At 45.1% G+C, this 27,027-nt stretch overlaps 1 protein-coding gene across 1 annotated transcript in view; it reads left to right on the top strand.

The window, feature by feature from the left end:
- Positions 1–1,002: 1,002 nt before the first annotated feature.
- NEURL1 (neuralized E3 ubiquitin protein ligase 1) overlaps positions 1,003–27,027 on the top strand; it is a 288,135-nt gene continuing 262,110 nt past the window's right edge. The window contains exon 1 of the mRNA XM_044297756.1: positions 1,003–1,395. Coding sequence (XP_044153691.1) covers positions 1,305–1,395 — 91 coding nt within the window. The 5' untranslated portion in view covers positions 1,003–1,304. The remainder of the gene's footprint in view (positions 1,396–27,027) is intronic.

The following is a 27,027-nucleotide window of genomic DNA, read 5'->3' as shown; positions in this document are numbered from 1 at the left end:
CATCAGGATGGAGAACTGGATGTCACAGAAGGTGTACAGAAAACTAAAAGACACAAAATGAAGATCCGACTAACTGGATCCAAAACTAAGGAACCAAAGGGATAGCCCTGCAACAGACCTGGCTCTCTCCCTAACTGCTCAGCCTATGCAAAAATCTCAATGGTAGATGATCGCATATCCTCGTTCCTCGACTGTATAACACCTAAACACCCTATAATAGTGAGGGGACACGACCACCGGCTCCCTACACTTGATACGGAGGGAGTCAGGGTCACCTGGGATCCAGCAAACAGGAAAATACAAATGAATGAACAAAACTTATCTGTAGAAGACTCAGTAGTAGCATCCAGCATGCACACACTCCAGGAAGTTGTATAAACCGCAAAGTGATGCAGTATGGGAAGGGATTTAAAGGGATGCAATCAGTGCAACTACATGACAGCTGAGAGAGGCTAACAAGATGAGAAAATGAAAGCAAAACAAAAGGAACCTCAAGGAGGAGGTTCTGAAGGACGTCTGTCAGAGCTTCTCAGATGTCTGGTGGTGACACTGGACCCGCGGGATTGGTGGATCGGACCTGCACCTATCTGTTATTAATCCCTGTCCTGTGGGTAGGGGATAACCTGTCTGTCTTTTCTGTCCTATAGATCATGATGCAAACAGTGGTAATGTTCAAAAATAATCAGAAACAAAACGAAGTCAGATCAGTGGAAATTCTTTGTGCCTACTTAAGGCTTCACTTGCAGAACCTCTTGAATTAAAGAAAACTGTGTAATGCCTTCTGATCCATAGAAGAGCTTTACAGGGTGTCCTCCAGTATGCCGATGGGGACGATGGTTTGGTAATTGGCATGATGAAAGCATATTCAGGATTTTGGAAGCTTAAAGTTTGAAGCCAGAGAGATGGGCGGATACAAACGATGGATTGGCCAGATTACGTCTTCTTTATTCATAGGGAGCTCAGACAATGCCAGGTAGCCGGCAGAGGCAGAGATGCCAACCGTAGAAAGCCGCACTGCTAGGTGAGAGCACAGGGCAGCCAGCATGGTGGAGACGTCCCCTCAGCCCTTTTCATGAGGGACATGCAAGTGAAAAAAGACGAAGGATCTAAAGCAAATCACAGAGGAGAAACAGCAGCTAGCAATAGCAGTCAAAGGGGAGGGGGAGTGAGGTGTCAAGTCCCTCTGTGGCAGAAAAGGAGATATTAGACGATACAAGGAGCTACAAACAGATTGCCAGCAGCAGATCTGTCTTTCCCTGGGCACGTTGCTCCCTCTCTGAGCTCCTGTTCTGCATTTGGATGCCATGGGGAACAGTTTGTCCAGCAGCATCCCTACAATTCCCAGAGGAAGCCAGACCAGACTCCACAGGGTCCATCAGCCGCACCACCTTAAAGGTAGGTCATAAGACTGATGATCAAAATCCTTTGTCCTGTGATAACTGCTGGGTTTATCTATTTGATGCCACAGAGAACACTAGAATAGCACAGTGACCTGTGGTTGATGATAAACTCAGCATGTCTAAATGCACGCTTCCACACACCCTTTCGCTGCTCACATCAATGGAGCCCTACAGGTGTTCTCTCCAGATGTTTCCACCGGAGCAGCCGCTTCCCTCTTCTGCCACTATATGAATTTCTTTATCTATAAATATAGTGCGAACAGAGGCTGAAATGTGCTGAGACTTCTCGAGATACTTTGCATAATCTTGGATAAACTCGGTGTGTGTGTGTATATATATATATATATATATATTACTGTATTTACTATGCTCGCATGGACAACTTCCTGTTTGTTACATGGAGCCAATTTTATTAAGGGTACGGCCACACGGTCAGGTTTCCTGATGCAGTTTTGGAAGCCAAAGTCAGGAGTGGGTCATAAAAGGAGAGAAAGATACAGGACAGATATGACTTCTCCTCTTTTTTGAATTCTCTTTGATTTTTCCTTTCCAAAACTGTATCAGGACACCGGACCTGTACCCTAATTTTGTAATTTTTTTTGTCAAGGCTTCTGAAATGATCACATGCATGTTGGCATCATCTTGAAACAGCTGTGATCTTTTGATGGATGAGTTTTAGTATTTTTATTCTTAGTGCAAAAATTCCTTGATTCAGTGTTTTGATGTTTTGAATATATTTAGAAACGATGACCCTTTTTGGCCCAGAACATGTTTATAAATCTTACTAAATCAAAGAGCATAGGCTATGAGGTTCTGTTTTTGGCCTGTTTGTTTTTTGTTTAAAATATAACTTAAATTAAATATTCAAAAAAGAAATGTGTTATTATTTACAAAAATGCCTTACGTGATACTAAAAACCATTGTTTTGGTCCGCATTCACTTCAATAGGGCCGTAAAAGATGTGGACAGCACTCCGTGTGCTGTCCGCATCCGTTGCTCCGTTCCGTGGTCCGCAAAAAAAATATAACCTGTTCTATTCTTGTCAGTTATATTATAGGAAGTTATATTAATGGTCGTCCATGCCATTCCGCAAATTGCGGAACGCACACGGACGCCATCCGTGTTTTGCGGATCCGCGGTTTGCAGACCGCAAAATACACAACGGTCGTGTGCATGAGGCCTAAATAGCAATGTTCAAGTGTTCCTTACTACCAGATACTAAACAACTGAAATTGCCCTAAAGAGGCTCACCGCTAGATTTATTGTCCTCAGAGGGATATCATGTATTTTTCTATCTCTATAAGCAATACCTAGGGCTACCCAAAAGCGCTCCAAATAGATAAGAAGGTAGGAGGAGAGATTACTCTCGTTCGTGTACCCCTGAAGACTTATTGTCGCGCAACAAATGTCGTCGTGTAGACCTAGCCTAAATCTAGCGGCGAGCCTTTTTAGGGCAATTTCAGTTGTTTAGTATGTGGTAGTAAGGGACAGTTGAAGATTGCTATTTAGATTGTGGAAAATGATCTCTGTTAACTTATATGTAACACTCCTATAATAGATACAGTTGTTATTAACAAGGGGACTCTAGGAGGCAATTCTCTCCCTGAAACCAGGTGGCAACATTTAATGTGTGTAAATTAAACAAGCAATTTGAAAAGACAATTGGATATTTAGTATATCAGAGCAAAGATAGTGTAAAAAACACCACATCTTATTGCTCTCACATAAAATAAAGTCCAGGCCCCGCTATGGATGATATACAGCAAAATAACAAATAAAACACAGATGCTCTTTGGTTTTTAGTATCACGTAAGGCTTTCTTGTAAATAATTACACATATTTCTTTTTTGAATATTTTATATATATTTTTTAAAAAGTTATATATTAAACGAAGAACAAACAGGCCAAAAACAGAACCTTTTGATTTAGGCCTCTTTCACACTACGGTTTTTTTTTTTTTTCGTTTTGCGGGCCGTTTTTTTTACGGTCCGTATACAGAACCATTCATTTCAATGGTTCCGCAAAAATAATGCAATGTACTCCGTATGAATTCCGCTTACGCATTTCCGTTCCGCTGAAAGGTAGAACATGTCCTATTTATTGCCCGCAAATCACGTTCCGTGGCTCCATTCAAGTCATAGGGTCCGCAAAAAAAAAACGGAACACATACGTAAATGCATCCGTATTTCTTCCGTATCCGTTCCGTTTTTGCGGAACAATCTATTGAAAAGGTTATGCCCAGCCCAATTTTTTCTCAGTAAGTACTGTATACTATATATGCCATACTGAAAAACGGAACTGAAACAAAAAAAAATGGAACAACGGATCCGTGAAAAACGGTCCGCAAAACACTGAAATAGCCATACGGTAGTGTGAAAGAGGCCTTAGTAATATTGATGTTTTGAATACCACAGGTACAGTCGCACTGTTTGCAGCGTTAGCTGGAGTTATATATTTACCTCCGATGAATACCGCCACCATACAGGCTCCCATGTTAAAATAAGAACAGGGTTAGCACTCAAGCTCTTAACTCACATTTCTTAACTCATCGTGTTATCTTGAGACAAAAGCCATTGAAGGTGTTTGCTTAACGTAGGCATGCTCAACCTGCGGCTCTCCAGCTGTTGCAAAACTACAACTCCCAGCATCCCTGAACAGCCTTCAGCTATCAGCCTACAGCAGGGCATGGTGGGAGTTGTAGTTTTACAACAGCTGGAGGGCCGCAGGTTGAGCATCCCTGGCTTAACGCATTTAGTTCAGATAACACATCTCATAAATCATGAATGTTAACTCTACTACATCCGTACATGGCGTGGTGACATTCTTTTGCTGGATGTCTTTGTATAGTAATAAACGACAATTCTGGCTCAATTTGTGCCGGGATACTGCCGTACATGACTTGCGGCACATGTCTTATGTGTCTTCAATACGTTTCGCACCTTACTTGACAAGGGCCATGTCTTAGTGTAGACATGGCATAAAATGTAACAACGTGCCAAAATTTTGCCACAAAGTAAGCAAACCAAGAAGTGGTGTAAAAATAGACGAAAGTGTTGACATTTTGTAAGGTTTTATTATACAATGTGATTCATTGTGATAAGTTTAGATTTGCACTACATTCACTGTCTATTAGACATGGTCAATAAATCTATCCCATATCTTCTTGGGGGTTGTAGTTGTCTACGTGCAACATGTAGTTGAACAATTCATAAAACTGATTGCCACACGTATGTCCGGTGTTCTCCCTAGAGACATACGGAGGTATGGTTGAGGACTATTGCACCTCTATGGGAGCCCTTTACAGCGCCAGAACCATGATACAGCTGCTCCTCACAGTTTAGGCTAGCTTGACATCTGCGGCACAAAGTCCGGCAGCCTACAGCAGTTCTCTGGATCTGGCATTGCTGGATGCTACCGCAGTGCCCGCAGTGGATTTTGTCCGGCCGATTCCCGTAATTCTATGCCAGAACAGCTTGCCAGCCTAGCTTTTCACTCTTGTGGAAAGCTAATCTGGCAGAATATTCCGGCAGAAAACAGCTTGCCAGAGTTCTCTGGATCCGGCATTACCGCACACTGCCAGACCCCATTAATTATAATGGGATCCGGCAGGGATATGGCCGTTCCCCAGCACAAATGCCGGGATTAGGCCACACAAAGACTGCATTTATGCTGGGGAGCAGGCGGATCTTATTTTAGTCAAAATACCTTATTGGAGGCCCCTGACATCACAATGCTATTACACGCTGCGGCTGGGGTGCGGTATTGTACCATGTGAGGTTTTACCACCAACTGCCACAGTTTGCAAACAATGTACTTCACCTGTATACGCCAAGGGGCTGAAAACTGCATTGCAAAAGTACAGGGCGCTACTACGTGTAATAACCCCCTTAAAGGGTTTGGCTGACCATAATTACTTATTCCCTTTCCAAGGGATAGGGGACAAGTATCTGATCCGTGAGGGGTCTGACTGCTGGGACCACGCCGATCACATTAATGAGGTACCAGAGACCAATGAGTGAATGGAGCGGTGGTCACGCATACGCTGTACCGCTTCATTAACCCCTGTGGGACTGCTGAAGAGAAGCCGAGTACAGGCCTCTGCTATCTCCGTCCCCCACCGATCCTGTGGATAGAGGATAGGTTCTTATGATGGGACAACCCCTTTAAGGCATTGTCAAGTATTTATCATACAGGTCATTTAATCATTTCTTACAGACTAGAGTTCAAGTGATCCTGTCTGCGATATCCGAGAACAGGATAAAAGCACTATCTAGAGGTCCTTTCAGAGTAAGGGCTCATTTAGACGGCCCTATGTTGAATTCCGCATCTGATCTGCAATTTTACGGATTAGATTATGCCCCAAAAGATGGGGACCGATGTCCGCATCTTTTCTTCCGTTCCACGGCTCTGCAAAACAAATAAAACACGTCCTATTCTTGTCAGTCAAAATCAGGACGTGGCCCCTCGGCACGAAGTGCATTTTTTTGTAAGTAGAGGGTAAAAACTGTGTGAAATTAACATTAAAAAAAAAGAAAATCAAACTTACCGCCTCCATTTGCTCGCAACGGGCCGGCCGCCACCATCTTGCTTGAAGATCTGGAAATCCTGTGCGTCATATGTCACCATGCACGGATAATTTTTTTCGTTTTTTTACACTATCTCAGGTTAAATCGATTCGCTAACACGAAGCACAAGGAAATTCGGCTTCGAGGCGAATCAACCTCATCCTGAAATTCAGATCGAATTCCACTTTGTGGGATTCGATTCTCTCATCTCTACTTGAGACCTAATACTGAAGAGAATTGAATTTACTGTTGAATTGCTCCGATCCATGTATGATTTTTACATGAAATGACTTGTGATATGAAATGTGTATGAAGCGTTGTTTAGAAATTCCTGTCGGTCTGGGGAATGACTGCTGCATGTGTGGAATTAAAGACCCACAGGATGAAAATCCTGACGAGATTTACAGTAAGTCAAGCTTGACGGGAGCAGAAGTCGCCTCGCCAATAAAATTTTCCTTCTGAAAGACAGACGCCATGTCAGAGCTGTGATTTGGAGAATATTTATGATTTTCTCCTGTGTAGGGAATGCTAATTCTGTGTTAGCAGTAGTTCCTTCTATAGCTGACGCAACGATCCAGATTATATTCCTGTTTATGGATCTGAAACATAAATCCTGAGAACAGAGTGAAATGTGGAATGAAGAAATATACTGTCTACTGTATAAAGGGGATCTGTCCTGAGGCCGGTGTCAGTAGATACTTGTATTCTCCGTAAAATAACAGAACTGGAACATCTACATCTCTTTCTTACAGCTCTGTGTAGTGCTGTTCCTCTGATATTCCTCCTGGAAATATATGAATAAATTGACAATTGTGTGTTATCAGTTAGGGGCCTCTCACTCCATTCTCTGTCACTGTCTAGTCGGTGTAAGGGCGCCTTCACAATAAAGAAAATTCTGCGACTGAAAATCCGTTCCATGTGCTTGCCGCCCCATTTAAATAAATAGGACTGATTTTTTTAGTCGCTGCCACTGGTGAAGGCGTCCTAAGAAACACTCTCTTGAAAAGGGGAATGGTAACACGCAGTTGTCAATGTATTCATCAATTTCTAGGAGGAATAACGGAGAAAGGACACAATGCAGAGTTATAAAGGCACAATGCCAAGGTACGACTGGCTGCATGCACAGCAACCAAAGACTTGTGTCCAACTCGTGCGCCTGTGAGATGGGGAAACAGCTCTCATTGTCTGAACACTGTATAGATTCAATTAAATCCTCTGGACTGACATTCTGCTGTTTGGCCACAAGATGCCGCTGTTTCCAAAACACAGCTAACAGGCTGCATGTATTTCCATATTCATGCACTATTTTTTTGCGGTGTGGACCGTCGGATGCAGATCACGGACCCCAGGGGTAATACACAGTAGAAACCCGCTGATTTAATGTGTGTTCGGTGTCCTGTTCTTCCCTTGTGGACAAATGTCGGAGGAAAAAGGGTTGGGCATGTTGAATTTCACCGGCCAGGGGAATAAAGTACTGTCCTTAGTAACACCTGCATGCTCGGCTGGGCAGAGTGTTTATGTATATTAGGTGGTGAGTCAACAGCCATCTACGGCATATGGCCAGCTGTCCATTATTTGTACCGTTATAGTGAATGACCTGACTTTCCTTGTACAAAAGAAAAGCTGCAATGTAATCTAACAATAAGAGGAGGATTTCTGGAGACAGAAGAAAGGTTGTCAACTTAGGTTCACAAGAAGTTCTGCAGCAGTAGTTGTATTCAGTAGGTCTATGCAGTGGATACTAGGAGTGATCATTACAGTGTCACCGTCTTCCACGTTCCACCCCTTAGTTTCTGGTGCCCGCTGATGCCTGAGGTTTTACATTTACATGGGAAATAAACAAGGCTGATAAGATCTGACAGGTTTCCTTAGGTTTAGCGGCGGAATATGAAAGCATGAATTTCAAGGATAAAGGCTGCCATTTAAAAAAATAGAGTGCTGTAGTGAACCCTAATGATCCACACAAAACAGTTCTGCTTACCGTCATGGGTGCATCTACCCTGTGTAAGGGCTCATTCAGATGGCCGTATGATGTCCGCAAAAATGCGGACAGCATATCGCCGTCTGAATGAGCCCTAAGGGTCCATTCACACGTCCGTAGAATGTGTCCGCACCTGTTCCGCAATTATGCACCCGCATTTCCGGAGCGCGGCCCCGAACTTCCCGTCCGCGGCTCCGGAAAAAGATAGAACATGTCCTATTCTTGTCGGCAATTGCGGACAAGAATAGGCAGTTCTAAGGGGGTGCCGGCCGGGTGTAAATACACTACGGAGGTGTGAATGGACCCTTACAGTGAGGAAAACGCTTGTGTCTAGTGCAGAGTTTGCTCTCTTTTCTCACCTACTCTGATTTCAACCATCTACCAGACTGCTCATTTTATTGGGTTTTTGTGTTGCCGAGTCATCGGTGATGTAGAGATTATGTAGAGAGCCAGCAGCCAGTATCCCATGAACATCCATCTTTTAGGCCTCTTGCCCACGAACGTAAGGGCTCCGTGCCCGTGCTGCGGACCGCATACGGCGGTTCCGCAATACACGGGTCACCAGCTGTGTGAATGGGTCTGCAAATCCGGAGATGCGGTACGGAACGGAAGCACAGAACGGAACCCCACAGAAACACTACAGAGTGCTTCCGTGGTGTTCCGTTCCATGCTTCCGTTCTGCAAAAAGATAGAACTTGTTCTATCTTTTTGCGGAACGGATGGATCGCAGACCCCATTCAAGTGAATGGGTCTGCGATCCGCATGCGGCTGCCCCACGGTCGTGCCCGTGCATTGCGGACCACAATTTGCGGTCCGCAGCACGGGCACGGAGCCCTTACATTCATGGGCAAGCGGCCTTAGACAAATGTAGTGCCCTGGAGCAAGGGTACTTTGGACTATGACAGGGATCAGAAACCTCCGGCACTCAAGCTGTGGTGAAACTACTACTCCCAGGATGCACACTTTCTTGGCTGTTCTTAGAACTCCCATAGAAGTGAATAGAGCATGCTGGGAGTCGTAGTTTCACCACAGCTGGAGTGTCAGAGGTTGCCGACCCCTCGACTATGGACATTTGTGGACACTTGCCCTTATATTACTACTATGCAAAGCCATCAACTCCCTAATTATTGCACTTTGAAGGGTTAAAGGGGTTCTGCACCTTCATTTAACTGATGATCTATCCTCTGGATAGATCATCAGCTTCTGATCGGCGGGGGTCCGACACCCGGGACCCCCGCCGATCAGCTGTTTGAGAAGGCAGCGGCGCTCCAGCACCACCGCGGCCTTCTCACTGTTTACCGCCGGGCCGCCCGCCCGCTGACGTCACGACTAGTATCAACTAGAGTGGGCGCGGCTAAGCTCTGTTCACTTGAATGGAGCTTAGCCGCGCCCACTCTAGTTGATACAAGTCGTGACGTCAGTGGGCGGGCGGGCCGGCGGTAAACAGTGAGAAGGCCGCGGTGGTGCTGGAGCGCCGCTGCCTTCTCAAACAGCTGATCGGCGGGGGTCCCGGGTGTCGGACCCCCGCCGATCAGAAGCTGATGATCTATCCAGAGGATAGATCATCAGTTAAATGAAGGTGCAGAACCCCTTTAACTTGCCCTGTGATTTATGGTGTTGTGTGCACTTATACTTATAAATTGCATTTGTAATACCCCAGAGTGGCATTACCACCTCTTTTGGGGCCCCCAATATCTTTATTAGTGCATCATGTGTCATCATATGTATTTATTGCCATGTCCTACAAAATGTGTATGTATATTTCCTTATAAACTACTGTTAACATGCAATGTGCCTGGTTCACCAGCAGATGGCATCAATCTTGGCAGAGCTAGTTTTCCTGGAAAGGAACCTTCTAGTTCCTTCCAACCCTCTCTAGAGAGGGAGGAGTCTTAGTTAGTGAGCCAGTTCAGAGTAGCCCCTGTATGGGGAAGCAGCAGGCCCTCGTCCCTCCTGAAGGAGCCTGCAGAAGTCAGTCTAGCCTTCCCCTCCTGGGGAGAGGTTGTGTGTCTAGCTTTTCCCCTGCTGTCACGGCCATGGCTATGACCGTGACTCTCAACCGCATGCGATTGTCAGCGGTTTGGTTTTGTTGTCAATCACAGGTGAGGGCAGTGGTATTTGCCTCACCTGTGGTTGCCGCTGACAACGTATATATGTAGCAGCTTTCCTGCTGTGCATGCGGTTGCACCTAGCAACCTCTATGTTAGGTGTGAGTATTGTGTTCACTGTGTGTGATTTCTATCTATGTATGTGTGCACTTGTTTATGTATTATGTGCACTTCCCCTTTAAGTGGTAGTTTCCCTTCTGTGTGCTGGAAGGGTTAACTCCCTTCCCAGTGTGTGTGTGTGTGATGTCACTGGGTGTGTCCGACTGTGGGGGTGTGGCTTCTTGGCCTATATAGCCTGAGTGTTTTGCATGGTTCAGTAGGTTGCTTCAGCCCTGCTAGCTGGAGCAGCCTCCTGTGTATTTGACCTGCCTGTGAGAGCCACCCCTGTGGTCATAAAATAATTGTCGTTATGTTTGATGTCTTTATGCGTGTGTGGTTGTATGTTGTTCTGTTGGGACTTTCTTATGTTTGGTGCAGCTCACGGTTCTGGTTTCCTGTCTGCTCAGGGATCCAGTCAGAAAGGCTGTGGCAGGTTGGTGGAACTGGGTGTTCGCCTGCCATTCCCGTGAGGCTGTTCATGTCCCCCTTTTCCCAACAGCTTGGCCATTGAGACTCCTGCTCCTCCGTGCCAAGGAGGAGTAGGTAGTCTTACTCAGCTCCTAGCGCAGGGACCTGCGGAGGGTAAGACAGGGCTCCGAGGTTCCTGCGCATGGGTCCTCCTACCTTAAAGGTCGGCCCATGCAGGTTAGGAGTTAGGGTCAGGGTAGGGATGCGTGAGGAGGTGACCTGCTCCCTATCCTGTTCTCATGGCCGAGTAGCCACTACATCATCTGGCATCTCACGGCTGAGGGTTTCCCCCATCCTCAGCCGTGACACCTGCTTGGGGAAGCAGCAGGACTCGTCCCTGCTGGACAGGCCCTGCTTGGCGAGTTCTACACGGTGGCATGTCCACTCCTGGGCTTGCATTGCCTAAAGCCAAGCTAAGTAACCTTGAAGCCAGTAAAAAGTTCCTAGGATTACAGTCAGAGACAGACTACAGACAGCTAAGCTGAGTTCCAACAGAAGAGGAAAATTTCCTATTTAAACCAGCCGACATAACAGTGCTAAGAGAGTGAAGATATAGCAGAGCTGAGAGTATTTGAGTGGCAAAACTAATGCCAAAACCTGCTGATGACCAAGATAAAGTTGTAAGATTGTTCCTTGATGCAAGTTTATGCCAAGTAAAGCTGTGTTCAACGTTACTACAAGTCTGGACTCCATTTATTCTACTTCCTTCATCATCCAAGTTAATCACCCCTTGTATTCACTGCTTCATCAAACCACGTCTGGGATCCAAGGATATCCATGTAGGAGCACCGTGACACGTGCATACAACACCTTCAGAGAGATTGTAGGGTCACTCTGGGCAATGCTGCTTCTGGGTACCAACACCATCTACAAAGTGGACTCCATGTCCTCGTTGCTTAACTGCAACTCGCGTCACGCTTACTTGTTCTGTAAGAGGTACATATATCATAAAAACCTCCTAAGTAATACCCCAGAAGACGGTATAAGGGCGTTGTACATTTATATGTTTATTGTAATATATCCTGCTCAATTGCACTGTTATTATACTATAGCTGCACTGCACTATGGAAAGCATTCATGCACAGCCCGCCAAGGCTAGTTTCACACTAGTGGTAAATTCTTTCGACAGAAGAACAGACTGTCAGAAGACATTATATCCGGCATAGCCGGACAAGGCTGGAGTGCTTCCAGGCCCCATTGAGTATAATGGGACTCAGCCGGGATCCAGCCTGTTTCTGACATTAGTGCCGGGATTCGGTCAGACTAAGGCTACTTTCACACTAGCGTTTTGGCTTTCCGTTTCTGAGATCCGCCATGGGCTCTCACAAGTGGTCCAAAACGGATCAGTTTTGTCCTAATGGATTCTGAATGGAAAAGGATCCGCTCAGAATGCATCCATTTGCCTCCGATCAGTCACCATTCCGCTCTGGAGGCTGCCTGCAGCGTTTTGCTGTCGGACTGACGAAGCGGAGCCAAACGGATCCATCCTGGCACACAATGTAAGTCAATGGGGACGGATCGTTTTCTCTGACACAATCTGGCACAATAGATTGAATTTCAATGGTGTTCAAGACGGATCTGTCATAGCTATAGGAGACAAAATACAACTAGATCTGTTCATGACGGATGCATGCGGTTGTATTATTGCAACGGAAGCGTTTTTGCGGATCCATAACAGATCTGCAAAAAACGGTAGTGTGAAAGTAGCCTTATACTGCTGCAAATAGATTACAGATTCGTCGTATGCAGCACTGGATCATGATGTGACAGCATATCAATGTAGCATACTGTGCGGACAAGCTGCCTGCCCCCTGCCATGGAGATACTTAAAGGGGCCCTATAGCCACTAAAAAGGAGGACTTCTAGCCATCCGCCCTGGCCTTGCGCCAAACAGAGAACCAGGAGTCTGAAAACCGGACTGTCTGGCCTAAAACCGGACGCCTGGCCACCCCTACTGCCGAGTCCCATTATAGTCGATGGGCTCCGGCAGGGTCAGGTGGTATCTGGCTTTGTCGGATACAATGTCTTCCAGCAGGCTGTTCCTCTGCTGGAACAACGTACCAGAAAAATGAACTGCTAGTGTGAAACAAGCTTTATACTGAGAGACTTTATGACTTTCTACCTATGCAAAAAACAGACACACCAACCTTCTGACTGCCTTGTTTATCTCAGTTTTTTATATTTGAAGACTTGTTTATGTCTGAAAAAGCTGCTTAGGCTACTTTCACATTAGCGATTTTGCGGATCCGTCATGAATCTGCAAAAACGCTTCCGGTACAATAATACAACCGCGTGCATCTGTCATGAATGGAACCGCTTGTATTATGTCTTATATAGCCAGGATGAAAGTCAATGGGGGACGGATCCGTTTTCTATTGTGCAGCGTTTTTCTGTCCGAGATGGGGACGCAACCAAACGGAATGGAATGCATTTTGGTGCATTCCGTTTAGTTCCGCTTTGTCCCCATTGACAATGAATGGGGACAAAACTGAAGCGTTTTCTTACGCTATTGAGATCCTATGATGGATCTCAATAGCGGAATTGAAAACGCTAATGTGAAAGTAGCCTTAGTCATTCTCATATACTTGCATGGAGGCTCTATAAAGGTCTATGACAGACAAAAATTGTAACAATGTTTCTGTTTAGTCCGTGCTTCTCCATTTCACTCCTCCCACTAGAAAGTTCTAGTTTGGCTAGAAACTGTATATAAGGGGAGCAGTTAGAGTCCTTAGTTTTCTGCAGATATGGAGCAGTGTTTAGTAGGAGAGACTGCAGAAGAAGACTCAGGTTTACAGCTCATTGACTAGGTAGCCATCCAGACAACTAAGCCACAGACCCTGGGCCACCAGACTTCAGCCAGGGTACCCGTTTTCTGAGAAAGAGAGGGACAGCTAGCTCAGGCCTTTCCCCAGCATCAAACTCTTCTTCTGCCCAGGAGGAGACTGAAAAGACAGTTCAGTGCCTTGTCTGTATTGTTTTGCACTTCAGTTCCTCCAGTAAAGAAGCACACTGGTTTACTGCAAACCCTGACTATTCAGACTTACAGTATTTCCCATTGGGGTGCACCACGCCTTACCATCCCTTCCAGAGAGCAGCAACACATGTTGACACCTCAGCAGTGTACGGAGGACCCAGTGTAGCGTTGGGGTCACCCCAAACACAGGCACTGAACAAGAAAACTATGTTTGCTGGATTTCTAATGGTTACATAATTACATAGTGTAGTTGGTAGGTTGAAAAAAGACAAAGGTCCATCTTATTCATTCTGGTGTGTATGTTGATCCAGAGGAAGGCAAAAAGCCCCTATGAGGTGGTTGTGAATTGTCCATTATTTCAGGAAAAATTTTCTAACTGACTACAAATTTAACAAAATGAACACCCGTCTCCAGAAATCTGGTACCCATAGCCTGCAATTTTTATACTTTCAGGAAAGGCATTCAGGCGGCTCTTGAAGATGTTCAGTGAGCCGACCATCATGACCTTCTCTGGCAGAGACTTCCAGAGTCTCACTGCTCTCACAGTAAATAATCTCCATCTATGATGATGATGATGATGATGAAATATTATTTTCTCTAGATGTAAATGTACCCCCTTTTCATGGTCACAGATCTAGGTGTAAAAAGATGAATAGACCGATGTCTGTACTCTCCATTTATTTATTTGTACATTATAATTAGACCTAAACAGTCTTTTTTCCCCCCAAAGTTTGATAACCAATCTTGGCACTCCAGTCCATGCTTAATTACCTTGGTCACCCTCCTCTGCATCCGCTCTAGTTCAGTTATATCCATCTTGTACACCGGTGCCCGCTCCTTCACAGCCAACATTTATTATTGTCCCAATGCATGCAAAAAATTTAACAACTTTTCAATAGATAAAAATGTACTATTATTTTGTTTCTACAGCTTCTATACAGACCTATGTGTCTCCAAGGTGACAGACAACAAAAAATTCTGTGTAGTCAGATTTTGCAGTCATACTCTCTGTTCTTTACTTTATACTAAAACACATGTATGTTATCAAATATGGTGTCCTATTGAGATGGAAATCTCCCCCAGCAGTTTTTACTGTCCACTAAAGCCCTGTAAATGTGTAAAAACACAGAGATACCCCTAAGGCTGTGATGACTAACCTCCGGAACTCCAGCTGTGGTAAAACTACAACTCTCAAGATGTACACTTGCTGTTCTCAGAACTCCATAGCACTACCATGAGACATTGGGCATCTATCAGATGTCCATAAAGAGTTAAGACAAAATGCCCCCATTTACAGCTGATTGCTCCAGAGTTTTTGGGTACTGAATAGTGTTTCTACCACAGTGCAGTTAGGCTTCTTTCACGCAGGATTGCCTGGCAGGGGATCTGTACTAACGTGTGCTGCGGCAAGTCCGCTCCGGCCTCTTTCACTATAATGGGGACGGGGCCGGAGGGGCGGCCGCAGCACGGCAAACATGCGGAGAGGCGGCCGGACAAAAACTGCAGGTACTAGTAGAGCTTTAGACAGGAGATCTAACACTTCTAAAATGTATATTTATTACAACAGAGAACTCTACCACCTGTAATGAGACCACTTATGGTATTAGATATATTATTTGGATTGCTACAGATGCAATTCCCTAATGTAGCTCCAAGGTGGAACTTTACTGTATCAGATATTACAAGGCATTTACCGTATTTCTCCCCTGATTGTGTAACTGCCTTGCAGTATAAGCGGAGGAATCTTTTTTTCCCTTGCCCTAGGCTACTTCAGAGTGTACAAAGGCACCGATCATATTAAGCTCTCGCTCAATGCATGTTGGTAACTTCTTTTGAGATCTGCTAAAGGCACAATTGCTTCAATTTATCTCTGCAGCTTTTATCATGAATATAAAATCTGATAGAGAATGTAATAGGGAGATGGTCCATAGATGTAATAGAGCAATAAAACTGAGAATGAGACATTATTACTTTCTTTATCATGCTGTATTGATCTGAGATCCTAAAAATATAGCAGCATGGCAGTCCCTGACGTCTCCTGATTACAGGAATTTAAATTAGCATTATGTTATTAAAAAAAAAATTGGCATAAGCTTCAGTACTAAGCACAACCATGGAAAAGACTGGCGTTCCTTTAAAGGACACCTGTAACCTCCCCTGACCTGTGTTTTAGTAACTACTTGCACCGCCCTTGTAATGGCACCGAAGCCTCTATTCATATCACTCTATGTTGTGCCATTCCTTTATTATTCCTACTAAAAATGAACTACTAGCTTTTGCAATGAAGGTCCAAATGGGTGTTGGGGGCATGTCCCTGCACAGTCTGACACTATCCAATCAGTGCTCAATGTCAAATTGTGAAGAGACACACCTCCGACTGGTAACACCCATCTGAACCTTCATTGCAAACTGCCAGTAATGCATTCATAACTTCTAGCAGGAATAATAAAGAAAAGGCACATAGAATTATAAGACTAGATTCTCCAGAATTGCTAATGCGACGCACGGCAACACCAATGGGTCCCTTAAAGTAAATATTTTTCGTGACGCCAATTGCAGTGAATCAACAAGGGCACAGGGCCCCTTTTCAGTGATACTGTGGTAGATGGTACCCAGGTGTAGGAATGCCAGAGTAGTGTAGGGTAGCCTATAATGTCCCTTAATGTTTTGTGCACGTGTCACGGTGCTCCTACCTGGATACTCTGGATCCCAGGCGTTGTCGCCCAAAGCAGAACAAATAGGGTGAATAATTGAGGGATTTGAAGACATAAATTGAGTCCAGATCTTGTGATGAAGTTAAATAACAGCTTTACTTGAATAAATGTTTCTACAACAGTTTCAGGCTTTGTCTTGGTTCCCAGCAGGCTTTAGCATTCACTCTGGCAGGCAAACAAACTCAATCCTGCTACATCCGTTGCTCTCTGGCCCTGCTGTGCTGACAAGCCTACTGTATAACTTTGCTCCTTTCTTTATGCTGCAACTTCTCTCTGTAGTCTGTCTCTAGATTAATACAAGGGAATCTATACCTCCTGGCTTCAGAGGCTCCAAGCTGTGGCCTCCACATCCAGCAGAGCTTAGGGTGCTCTGGCTGGCTTAGGCAAGGCACGTCCAACAGGGACGTGGCCCTGCTTCCTTCCCCTAGCAGGGGGTAAGCTGGAACTGAACTCTAACTAATCTCCACCCTTCCTTAGAGGGAGAGTTAGAATGGAAAGAAGGGTTCCATTCTAACTGTAGCTCTGCCATGCTTGCTGCCACCTACTGGTGAACCAGGTACATTACATGAACAATAACAGTTACAGAATTTGAAATACACATTGCAGTGGACTGAAATAAATGCATAAGATGTTAGCCCATAGGAGACAGTAGCAGGGTGCAGAAGTGGTAATAGCACTCTGGGTCATTACATTATTACATGGAGAACACAAGTGGTTACCAAAACAGACATGTCGAGAGAAGTGACAGGTTATTTTTAAAATTCCTTTTAAAAATGTGAAGTTTGTGAAAGGAAAGGGAAACGGATGTCTTCTGTGACCCAGTGGATCACTGCAAAAGGGTTAATTTAATGCTAAGGAGTTAAATGTTGTGATTTGTTGTTATGGTACTCTTTTCTATGCACTGTGTATCCCTAATGGCTATGTATGGGCAGTAAATAGTTAACACTGGCAGTCCTAATTAGGTTTCCCGGAGACCGGCTGGACCTGTCCCTCCTGGCTTGTAGTACTGGACGTGTCTAGTCATCAGATCTAGAGGCAATACCTGCATGTGTGAGCTCCTAAGAAGTAGGCCTGAAGAGAAGCCTGGTCCAGGGAATCTTCACCCCTGAGACTGAAAACTACCAGAGAAGAGAGACTTTTTTATTGAACCAAACAGGCCTGGTCTTTGACGCTATCATCCTTCCACTGGGTCTATACCTGCCCTCCTGCCTTACACACCACCATCACACTCACCTAACATCAAGGGCACCCCAGCCACCATTAGGCCTTATGCACATGGCTGCGCTGTGTTTTGTGGTCCGCAAATTACGGAACAGAACAGGCCGCCAATAATAGAAATGCCTATTCTCATCCACAAAACGGACAAGACTAGAACATGTTCTATTTTTTTTCGGGGCCACGGAACTGAGCAATGGATGCGGACAACACACGGAGTCCACATCTGTCCACATATTTTGTGGCCCAATTAAAAATGAATGGGTCCGCATCCGAGCCACAAAAAATGCGGCTCGGATGCAGACCCAAACAGCGTTCGTGTGCATGAGGCCTTAGGCTGGAGCTCTAATACCGGGGGGGGGGGGGGGGGGATGGGGTGCCTTGAGGGAAAGAAGGGTTGCGTCCCTCAATTCACTGCTCGGACCCAGTGATCTTTGGAGACAGGACAGCCAACGTGAATCACCACCATTAGTGCCACAACTACCACTCCCCTCCTCTGGCTGTCCCCTGTGGGCTCGCTGCACATGTTGGGGGGGTTGTCCTCCAATTCAGAACCCATCTAAAATGGAAAACCACATTGTAACACTGCTGTCTTGTAGCACTAGAAGGCTATAAAGAGTTGCAATGCTGAGCCTGCCGTTACTCCGTTCTCCAGATTTCTTGCTGATAATAAGATCTCAGAGGTCTCTAAGGACTATATGGGGATTTCACATTTCACCATTGCCCTCCATATGACAGAGCAGCCACACGTTGATGCAAAGAGGCCTTTTGGGCTGGCTGGGAAGCCACATGAGATGATTCAATCTTCTCTGCTGTGTTATTAGATCACTACTGATTGTAAAAAGAACAATAATATCTAATATCTTATATATTAATGCTTTGATGGGAACCTGTCAGCAGATTCATGCTGTTCTAACCACAGGCAACATGAAATACAGACACAACTTACTCTGAAATGCTTTTGAAATAGTTATAAAAAGAGCCCGACACAAGGAAATGTTTCCTCTGGTTTCTCCATTTTCCATATAGGGAGAGATCTGTCAATCAAGCCAAGTTGGGTGTGCAGAGACTGGAGGTGAGCCACCTGGTAGATACATTTCCATGTGGACAGTTGTTCTTAAAGGGGTTAACCCACAATTTAAAGCATTTTTTTTAAACTCACTTATCTTCAGGACTTCTCTTTCTGTGGGTGGGCAGCAGCTCACACGAGAGAATACAGCTCCTGCATCTCCCAGGATGCAATTAGCTCTTGTTACCTCTTTACCACCACCGCTCCGCCCTATAGTCTCGGGAATTGGCTCTCTGACAGAGAAATTAGGCCAATGGCTAGATACAATCTTACAACCTTTAGTCAAAAGAACACCGGGGTATATAAAGGACACAGGAGATATACTGAGAGGGTTCTATGATAAAAAATGGTCCCAAAATTATACATGGTTGACAACAGATGTAGTCAGCCTCTATCCTTCCATCCCCCATCATATAGCGCTCCTAGCGTTAGAATACCACTTACATCGCTACAGTGTGCATGGTGACGTTTTCATTGACTATGTACTAAAGATAACTGATTTTCTACTCACACATAATTATTTTAGTTTTGACAACAAGTTTTATTTACAAATACAGGGTGTGAGTATGGGAGCGAAGTTTTCCCCATCACTTGCAAACGTCACCATGGTGTACTGGGAGGAGCGCTATATATATGACACCGATAATCCCTTTGGTGACTGTATAGAGTGGTATGGCAGATACATCGATGACCTGTTATTCATTTGGTCTGCCGATGTATCTGCCATACCCTCTTTCCTGCAATATCTCAATGGTAATCTTTATGGCTTGCGGTTTGTTGGAGCACATGATGGCTGCAAAATTAATTTTCTGGATGTAACTCTGACGGGTATTCCGGGACAGACAATATGCACCCGAACATACCGTAAACCCATAGCGGGAAATACAGTACTGCGAACTGACAGCCATCATCCTCTCCACACAATAAAAGCCATTCCAGTAGGGGAGATGAGCAGAGCCAGGCGCAATTGCAGCAGGGACTCTGACTTCTATGAGGAGATACAAACAATTGCCAACAGACTACAGGATAGAGGTTATCCACTGTGGATGACCGAAAGAGCATCTAATATAGCCAAGGGAAAAAAACGGCAAAATTTGTTATTTGGAACCCCCTTAAATCACAAAAAATCTAACAGAAAAGAATGTAATAGAGAAAAAACTGCTGAAAATAGACAGGAGAGTGAAAACGGAATCAAACCAGATAATGTGGATAAATCCACCAATATCCCAACACTTGTACTAACCTTCAGCAACCAATTCTCTATAATAGAAAAAGCGGTCTCCAAGTGCATTCCCATCTTGTATGAGGATCCACAATTATATAAAATACTAAGGGGAGGACACAGAGTAGTATCCAAGAGACCTGCGTCTTTGGCTGCCTCACTGTCTCCTTCTTGTTTCAGTTTAAAATCAGTGGGAAAATGACGGACATGCTGGTTGCGATATACAGGCTTTTCACGATGTGGCAGCTCCCCATGCAGAGCTTGCAATTATGTTACCCCAAAAAAACAATTCCAAGATTCTGAAGGTACCAATAAATATCATATTAAAACTTACATTAATTGTAATACATCAGAGATTATATACATCATTGAATGTGAGGAATGCCGGCTAATATATGTGGGTTGTTCAACCAGAAAATTTAAAGTGAGGCTGTTGGAGCACATTAATTATATATTAAATCCTGCATATGTTAATATCTCAAGTGCGGCAAAACACTTTACCACGGCCCATAATAGAAGTCTATCTTCATTTACAGCCTATGCTATAGAAAGAGTGTTTTTGCCCACAAGAGGCGGAGATTTCAAAAAGCTTGTATATCAAAGAGAAGCTTTCTGGATTTTAAAATTAAATTCCAGAAGCCCTGCAGGACTAAACCAGAGAAAGGAACTTATGTATATTTACTAATAGCATTAACAACTACACCATGTTGCAACTTTGAAGGATATTATTGTATAGCCTAATTGAACTGAAATGGATTGCACCCAGCAGATACAGAGGAGTGTTCAGACAGGGCGTTTCCAGATGCAGAGGAGTGTTCAGCCAGGGCGTTTTTAGATGCAGAGGAGTGTTCAGACAGAGCTTCTTTAGATGCAGAGGAGTGTTCAGACAGAGTTTTTTCAGATTTTTTCATATATTTGTTCATTTTTTATATCTCGTGACTGCACTCTTATTTCTCTCCTCCCTACCTGCTGGATGCAATAATATTATAGAATGTTTGTTCATAATGGCTCATTTTGGATTTTAATTTTTAATTCTGAATGTGTTTTTGTGCACTTAAATTTCTGTTAGCACTTTTAATTACAACACCTGAGATAACCAGCACCGCCCTGCTAGTTTAATGGGGGAGGGATTTCTGTGTTCACCTCTCTATATATACACTGTGTTGGAAATTTACTGTGGAGGTCATGATTAAGAACCATCTGGTTCGAAACATGTAGACCGTACTGGGGCTTATTTTTGGAGGTTTCTATCACCGCTGTACATTTGGTTTGTGGAATAAACGTCAAGCAAGAAAAACAAGGTGCTGGATCTTTCTTCCTTTCCGTTCAATTTTTTTTTAACTCACTTATCTTCAGGACTTCTCTTTCTGTGGGTGGGCAGCAGCTCACATGAGAGAATACAGCTCCTGCATCTCCCAGGATGCAATTAGCTCTTGTTACCTCTTTTTCTCCCGCATCGAAAATAGTACCTTTAAATATAGCCCCAAAGATGCATATGGTATGTAAGGCCCCCACAATTTTATTCTCCCCTGACTAGATAGAGATATAGTCATCCGCTTCTATGAATTTTGAAGTAGGAATGAATGAATGGTGTCTGGAACGCTTCACCTGCTTCACAATGAGATCGGTACACCAGCACTGAGGGGAGGGGAAGAGAGCAGAGAAGGTACTGAGCAGATTAGTCCACCTCTGAATGCAGAAGGTGGACAAGAAGGATAAACAGCAGGGGGCGCTACCAGACAGAAAAATGTGATGTACATCAAGAACCTACTTGAAGTAGCACTCCCAGAAAAAAAATTATTCTCTAAAGGTACATGATGTAAATTGAAGTGAATGTAATCATATTACTGGTGACTGTATTTGTGAGTTATAGCCTCCCTTCTGCTTCTCAGCTGTGTCATGTGACCAGCACTCTGATTTCCAACTGACACAGCATCTTATGTGTGGACAGGAAGTCAGTTTCTCTATGTATTCCTATGGGAGCCTCAATGTCAGTCTCATAGGAAAGAACAGAGAAGTAACTAACTTCAACTGACTTCCTGTGTCAGTTGGAGATCAGAATTCTGGTCACATGACACAGCTGAGGATCAGAAGGGAGGTTATAGCTCACAAATACAGTCACTGGTAAGAAAATGACCTTCACTAGAGATTACATTATGCACCTTTGTAACAGGTCAGAGAATAAACATTTTTGTGGGAGTGCTACTTTAATTTGAAATGCCCCTATAATGCTTTTCATGGGATAACCCCTTTAAATGCTGTAGCATTTCAGAGTAAAACAGAGTGATTTGCAGTGAGGGAGCCTTTTGCTATTTTATGCCACCTGTAGTCAGAGCGGCATGAATCTGCTGACAGCTTCCCTTTAAGGTTGAATTCTCACACAACAGATTTGTCGCAGAAATGTTTGTGACTGAAGATCAGTTCCATTCATGTGATTCTAGAAGGCACAAGGTTTTGTGTACGCGAATTCACCCTAAGGCTGCATCCACATGGAATATCATTTCAATGGAAAAAAATTGTCAAGGAATTTGCTATGCAAAATCTAAGTTGCAAATTGACAAGCTATGGGTTTAAAATCCTCTCTGCAGGTCAATTTCCATGTAGTTTTTTTTTCTTCTCACAGCAAGTGGATGAGATGCAGTAAGTGTTCTAGCTCCCCCTAGTGGTGTCTACAGACATCCAGAATTATATCATTTATCTCTACGTCTATGTAGACCTGATGATAAAAGATGGGGACTCACTTTAAATGTCTTTTTTTCCTGTGTAAGTAACATTTTCATGGGATACTAACTGTATAATTGTATCTACTGAATTTCCAAATTACTCTGTAGAAAGGGAACACAAGTGGCATATGATTTATATATTACTCAATGAGGCTGTCTGCCACTTTCCTTTATTGTCGGCGTTAGTACTGTTCTCATGGTGACTCAGTGCTGCAATCCTCAGCATCCCTATTCACTGACACTGTTCTAGCAGAATGGGGTCTGCATTATACTGAGAAGAATCTCAGCCCCTAGCAGCATCAGTGGAGTCCCAGTGAACATCCCACGGTTTCCTGCTTGTTCCCATCCTTTTATATTAGCGCATTGCTCCTGACACATGTAGCCAAACAGTCATCGATGAGTAGCCACTGTTTAGCCATCCTCTTGAAAACTGGAGCATGAATCATAGAAACTGCAAGATGATATCACCATTTTATCATCTCCTTCCCATCTTCTCATGCACACAAACGTGTGCCGGCCGTTCCGTGCATTAGGGACCGCAATTTGCGGTCCCCAATGCATGGGCACCATCCATGCTGTTTCCGCAAATGGGTGCAGACCCATTCAACTTGAATGGGTCCGAGATCTGTCCACACTGCAAAAAAATAGAATATTTTTTTTGCGGTGCAGAGGCACAGAGAGGAGCCCCACGGAGACACTCTGTACTGCTTCCGTGGGGTTCCGTGCCTCCGTTCCATACCGCACCTTCCGGATTGCAGACCCATTCATATTACTGTTTGCAGGCTGCAATACAGTCCCGGCCGGCACACATTCGTTTGCATGAGCCCTTCGTCTACCACTTGGAACCGAACCTGAGTTCTGGAAATGTTTTTTTACAGTATAAATCAATTTCTGAAGTCATTATGCGAAGTCTCGCAAGACTTCGCGAAGTTGTAACTTTGGCTCATCGGAACCAATACATTTTAATACTGTACGGAGCGCTCTCTCTGTATAGTATTGAAATGAAGTTTTATGCGAATCGACTTCGGATGTTTCATCCGAAGTTGATTCGCTCATCCCTAATCAAGATCCACCCCCACGTGACAGTGGAGACAAATAAGATTTTTTTTTGTAAGGGCGGCCGTAATTGTGTACCTACGGCTTACACAATGTACTACAGTCAGCCCTCTATATGGCAGCATGAATCCTACCCTGGTCCACTGGTAGCAGCAAACCTGTCAGACTGAAGGGAAAAACATTGCTGCCACATGTGGATTTATCCTAATCGCTTTGCCCTTATTACACCAGTGTAAATTTACAGTTGTCTGACGTTCCGTTCCATCTTTTTGTATCCCACATTTTGGGTGAATTGTCCAATGGGTGAGTGGAGTGCCGTCAGCGTGCAGCAAAAGGGGGGCACCCTGGGGATGGAACGACAATAATTCCGACACCACCGCATAGGGGCACACTGGGCCCTCTACCTTATACAAGGGGAGCCAAGTGCCCCACGCAAAAATGTCCGATTTGGAGCAGCGGATGAATATACGGAGGGAGGAATTACTGAGAACTACATCATCAAACAGTAGAGCACCCGGTCGAAGGCGCGATTGAGAAACCAGCTCCCCAATCCTAAGGGCTGCAAAAAATGTTAAGCAAAAAGTCGCACAGAACGGCACAACTTCCAACAAAGAGGAGGAAACAGAAGACAAAACGTCACATAATCTAGTTAATAGAGAATAAGATACCGGGCGCCTATGCTCACAACGAACATACTCCTTGCGCCAGCCCTTAAAGGGATTCTGTCACCTCGTTTTCGGTTCTAGAGATGCGGACATGCACGGCTAGATCGCCGCTAGCATGTCCACAATATGTCGTATTTTTCGCCCCATAAGACGCACTTTTTCCCCCCCCTGCGTCTTATGGGGCGAATGCCGCCAATTTACATCGCAGAATGCGATGTATTAGTGAGGAGGGAGGAGGACTGTAGTAGGCGGGAAGAGAGCGGCGGGGCCGTGCAGGCACTGTACTCTGGCCCCGTCGCTCAGCATGTACTGTATTATACGTAGTGTTAATCATCATATCTAAACTTAATAATGAAGGGCTCCCCCTGCTCCCCATGTGCTTACCGGTACACACGTCACGCTCCTGTAGTAAGCACTAGCAGCTAGCAGGCAGGCCGGGCGGCCGTAACTCACGGAGGTCACGTGCCTGCTCCGCCTACTTTATGAATGAAGAAGGCGGAGCAGGCACGTGACCTCCGTGAGTTAAGGCCGCCCGGCCTGCCTGCTAGTGCTTACTACAGGAGCGTGACGTGTGTACCGGTAAGTACATGGGAAGCAGGGGGAGCAGGGGGAGCGCATCATTATTCAGTTTAGATCTGATGATTAACACTACGTATAATACAGTACATACTGAGCTGTGGGGCCAGAGTACAGTGCCTGCACGGCCCCGCCGCTCTCCCCGCCTACTACAGTCCCTCCCTAGGAATCTGTGAATGGCATAATGATGGGGAGGGGCGTCTGTGATTGGCAGTATGATGGGGGGGATCTGTGTATGGGACTGTTAAGGGGAGATCTGTGGATGACACTTACAGCAGTGTCATAATAGTGCCATCCACAGATCCCCCCATCATAATGCCATCCACAGATCCCCCCCCCCCCCCACCATCATAATGCCATCCACAGATCCCCCCACCAACATAATGCCATCCACAGATCCCCCACCATCATAATGCCATCCACAGATCCCCCATCATCATAATGCCATCCACAGATCCATCCCCCCCATCATAATGCCATCCACAGATCCCCTCCATCATAATGCCATCCACAGCTCCCCCCATCATAATGCCATCCACAGCTTTCCCCATCATAATGCCATCCACAGATCCCCCATCATAATGTCATCCACAGATCCCCCCCCATCATAATGCCATTCACAGCTCCCCCATCATAATGCCATCCACAGCTCCCCCCATAACAGTGTCATTCACAGATCCCCCACATAACAGTGCCATCCACAGATCCCCCATAACAGTGCCATCCACAGACCCCCCCCCCCCTCATAATACCAGCCACAGATCCCCTCCATCATAATGCCAACCACAGCTCCCCCCATCATAATGCCATCCACAGATCCCTCCCATCATAATGCCATCCACAGCTCCCCCCATCATAATGCCATCCACAGCTCCCCCCATAACAGTGTCATTCACAGATCCCCCACATAACAGTGCCATCCACAGATCCCCCACATAACAGTGCCATCCACAGATCCCCCACATAACAGTGCCATCCACAGATCCCCCCATAATAGTGCCATCCACAGATCCCCCCATCATAATGCCATCCACAGATCCCCCCCCACCATCATAATGCCATCCACAGATCCCCCCACCATCATAATGCCATCCACAGATCCCCCCACCATCATAATGCCATCCACAGATCCCCCATCATCATACTGCCATCCACAGATCCATCCCCCCATCATAATGCCATCCACAGATCCCCTCCATCATAATGCCATCCACAGCTCCCCCCATCATAATGCCATCCACAGCTCCCCCCATCATAATGCCATCCACAGCTCCCCCCATAACAGTGCCATCCACAGATCCCACAAAATAGGGCTGTGTGCTGTTATTTTGTTTAAAAAATGATTTTAGAGATATGTAAATGAGTCCTGTAAGGAGCCCAAGGGGCTGTACTAACCTTCCTGGTGCCCAGCCATGCCCGCCTGTGAAGGAGCCCAGCACCGACTATGTCCTCCGAATCTCCTCCTTTCGACACACCAGGAAGGTTAGTACAGCCCCTTGGGCTACTTACAGGACTCATTTACATATCTCTAAAATAATTTTTTTGACAAAATAAAAGCACACAGCCCTATGGGACAGGTATATTGCGGACATGCTACGGCGATCTAGCCGTGTATGTCCGCATCTCTATAACCTAAAACGAGGAGACAGAATCCCTTTAAGGGCTTGGCGGATGATGAAATGTTTGGTGATGTCGGGCCAGCCACGCAATTTAAAATAGAAACCAAAGCCCGAAAGCCTACGCTGCGCTACGATAGCAGAAACTCATTGGTCCCTCAGCCATAATAGTTACGAAATCGTCACCTCTAACCGGGCTGCCGGAAGCTCTCCCCCTGCTGCATCACCAACCCATGCCCACCATTCAGATCACGGCTTAGGCTACTTTCACACCTGCGTTCGGTGCGTATCCGTCTTGTATCTGCACAGACGGTTCCGCACCGATAATGCAAACGCTTGTATCTGTTCAGAACGGGCCCGTTTGCATTATTCTTTAAAAAAAAATAAAAAAATGTCTAAGTCAAAACGGATCCGTCCTGACTTATATTGAAAGTCAATGGGGGACGGATCCGTTTTCAATTGCACCATATTGTGTCAGTGAAAACTGATCCGTCCCCATTGACTTACATTGTAAGTCAGGACTGGATCCGTTTGGCTCTGCATTGTCAGGCGGACACTAAAAAGCAGCGTTTTGGT

This window comes from Bufo gargarizans, chromosome 6 (genome assembly GCF_014858855.1).
Source record: "Bufo gargarizans isolate SCDJY-AF-19 chromosome 6, ASM1485885v1, whole genome shotgun sequence".
Taxonomy (NCBI): Eukaryota; Metazoa; Chordata; class Amphibia; order Anura; family Bufonidae; genus Bufo; species Bufo gargarizans.
The sequence above is the reverse complement of the archived record's forward strand: the minus strand, read 5'-3'. Positions and strand labels throughout refer to the sequence as shown.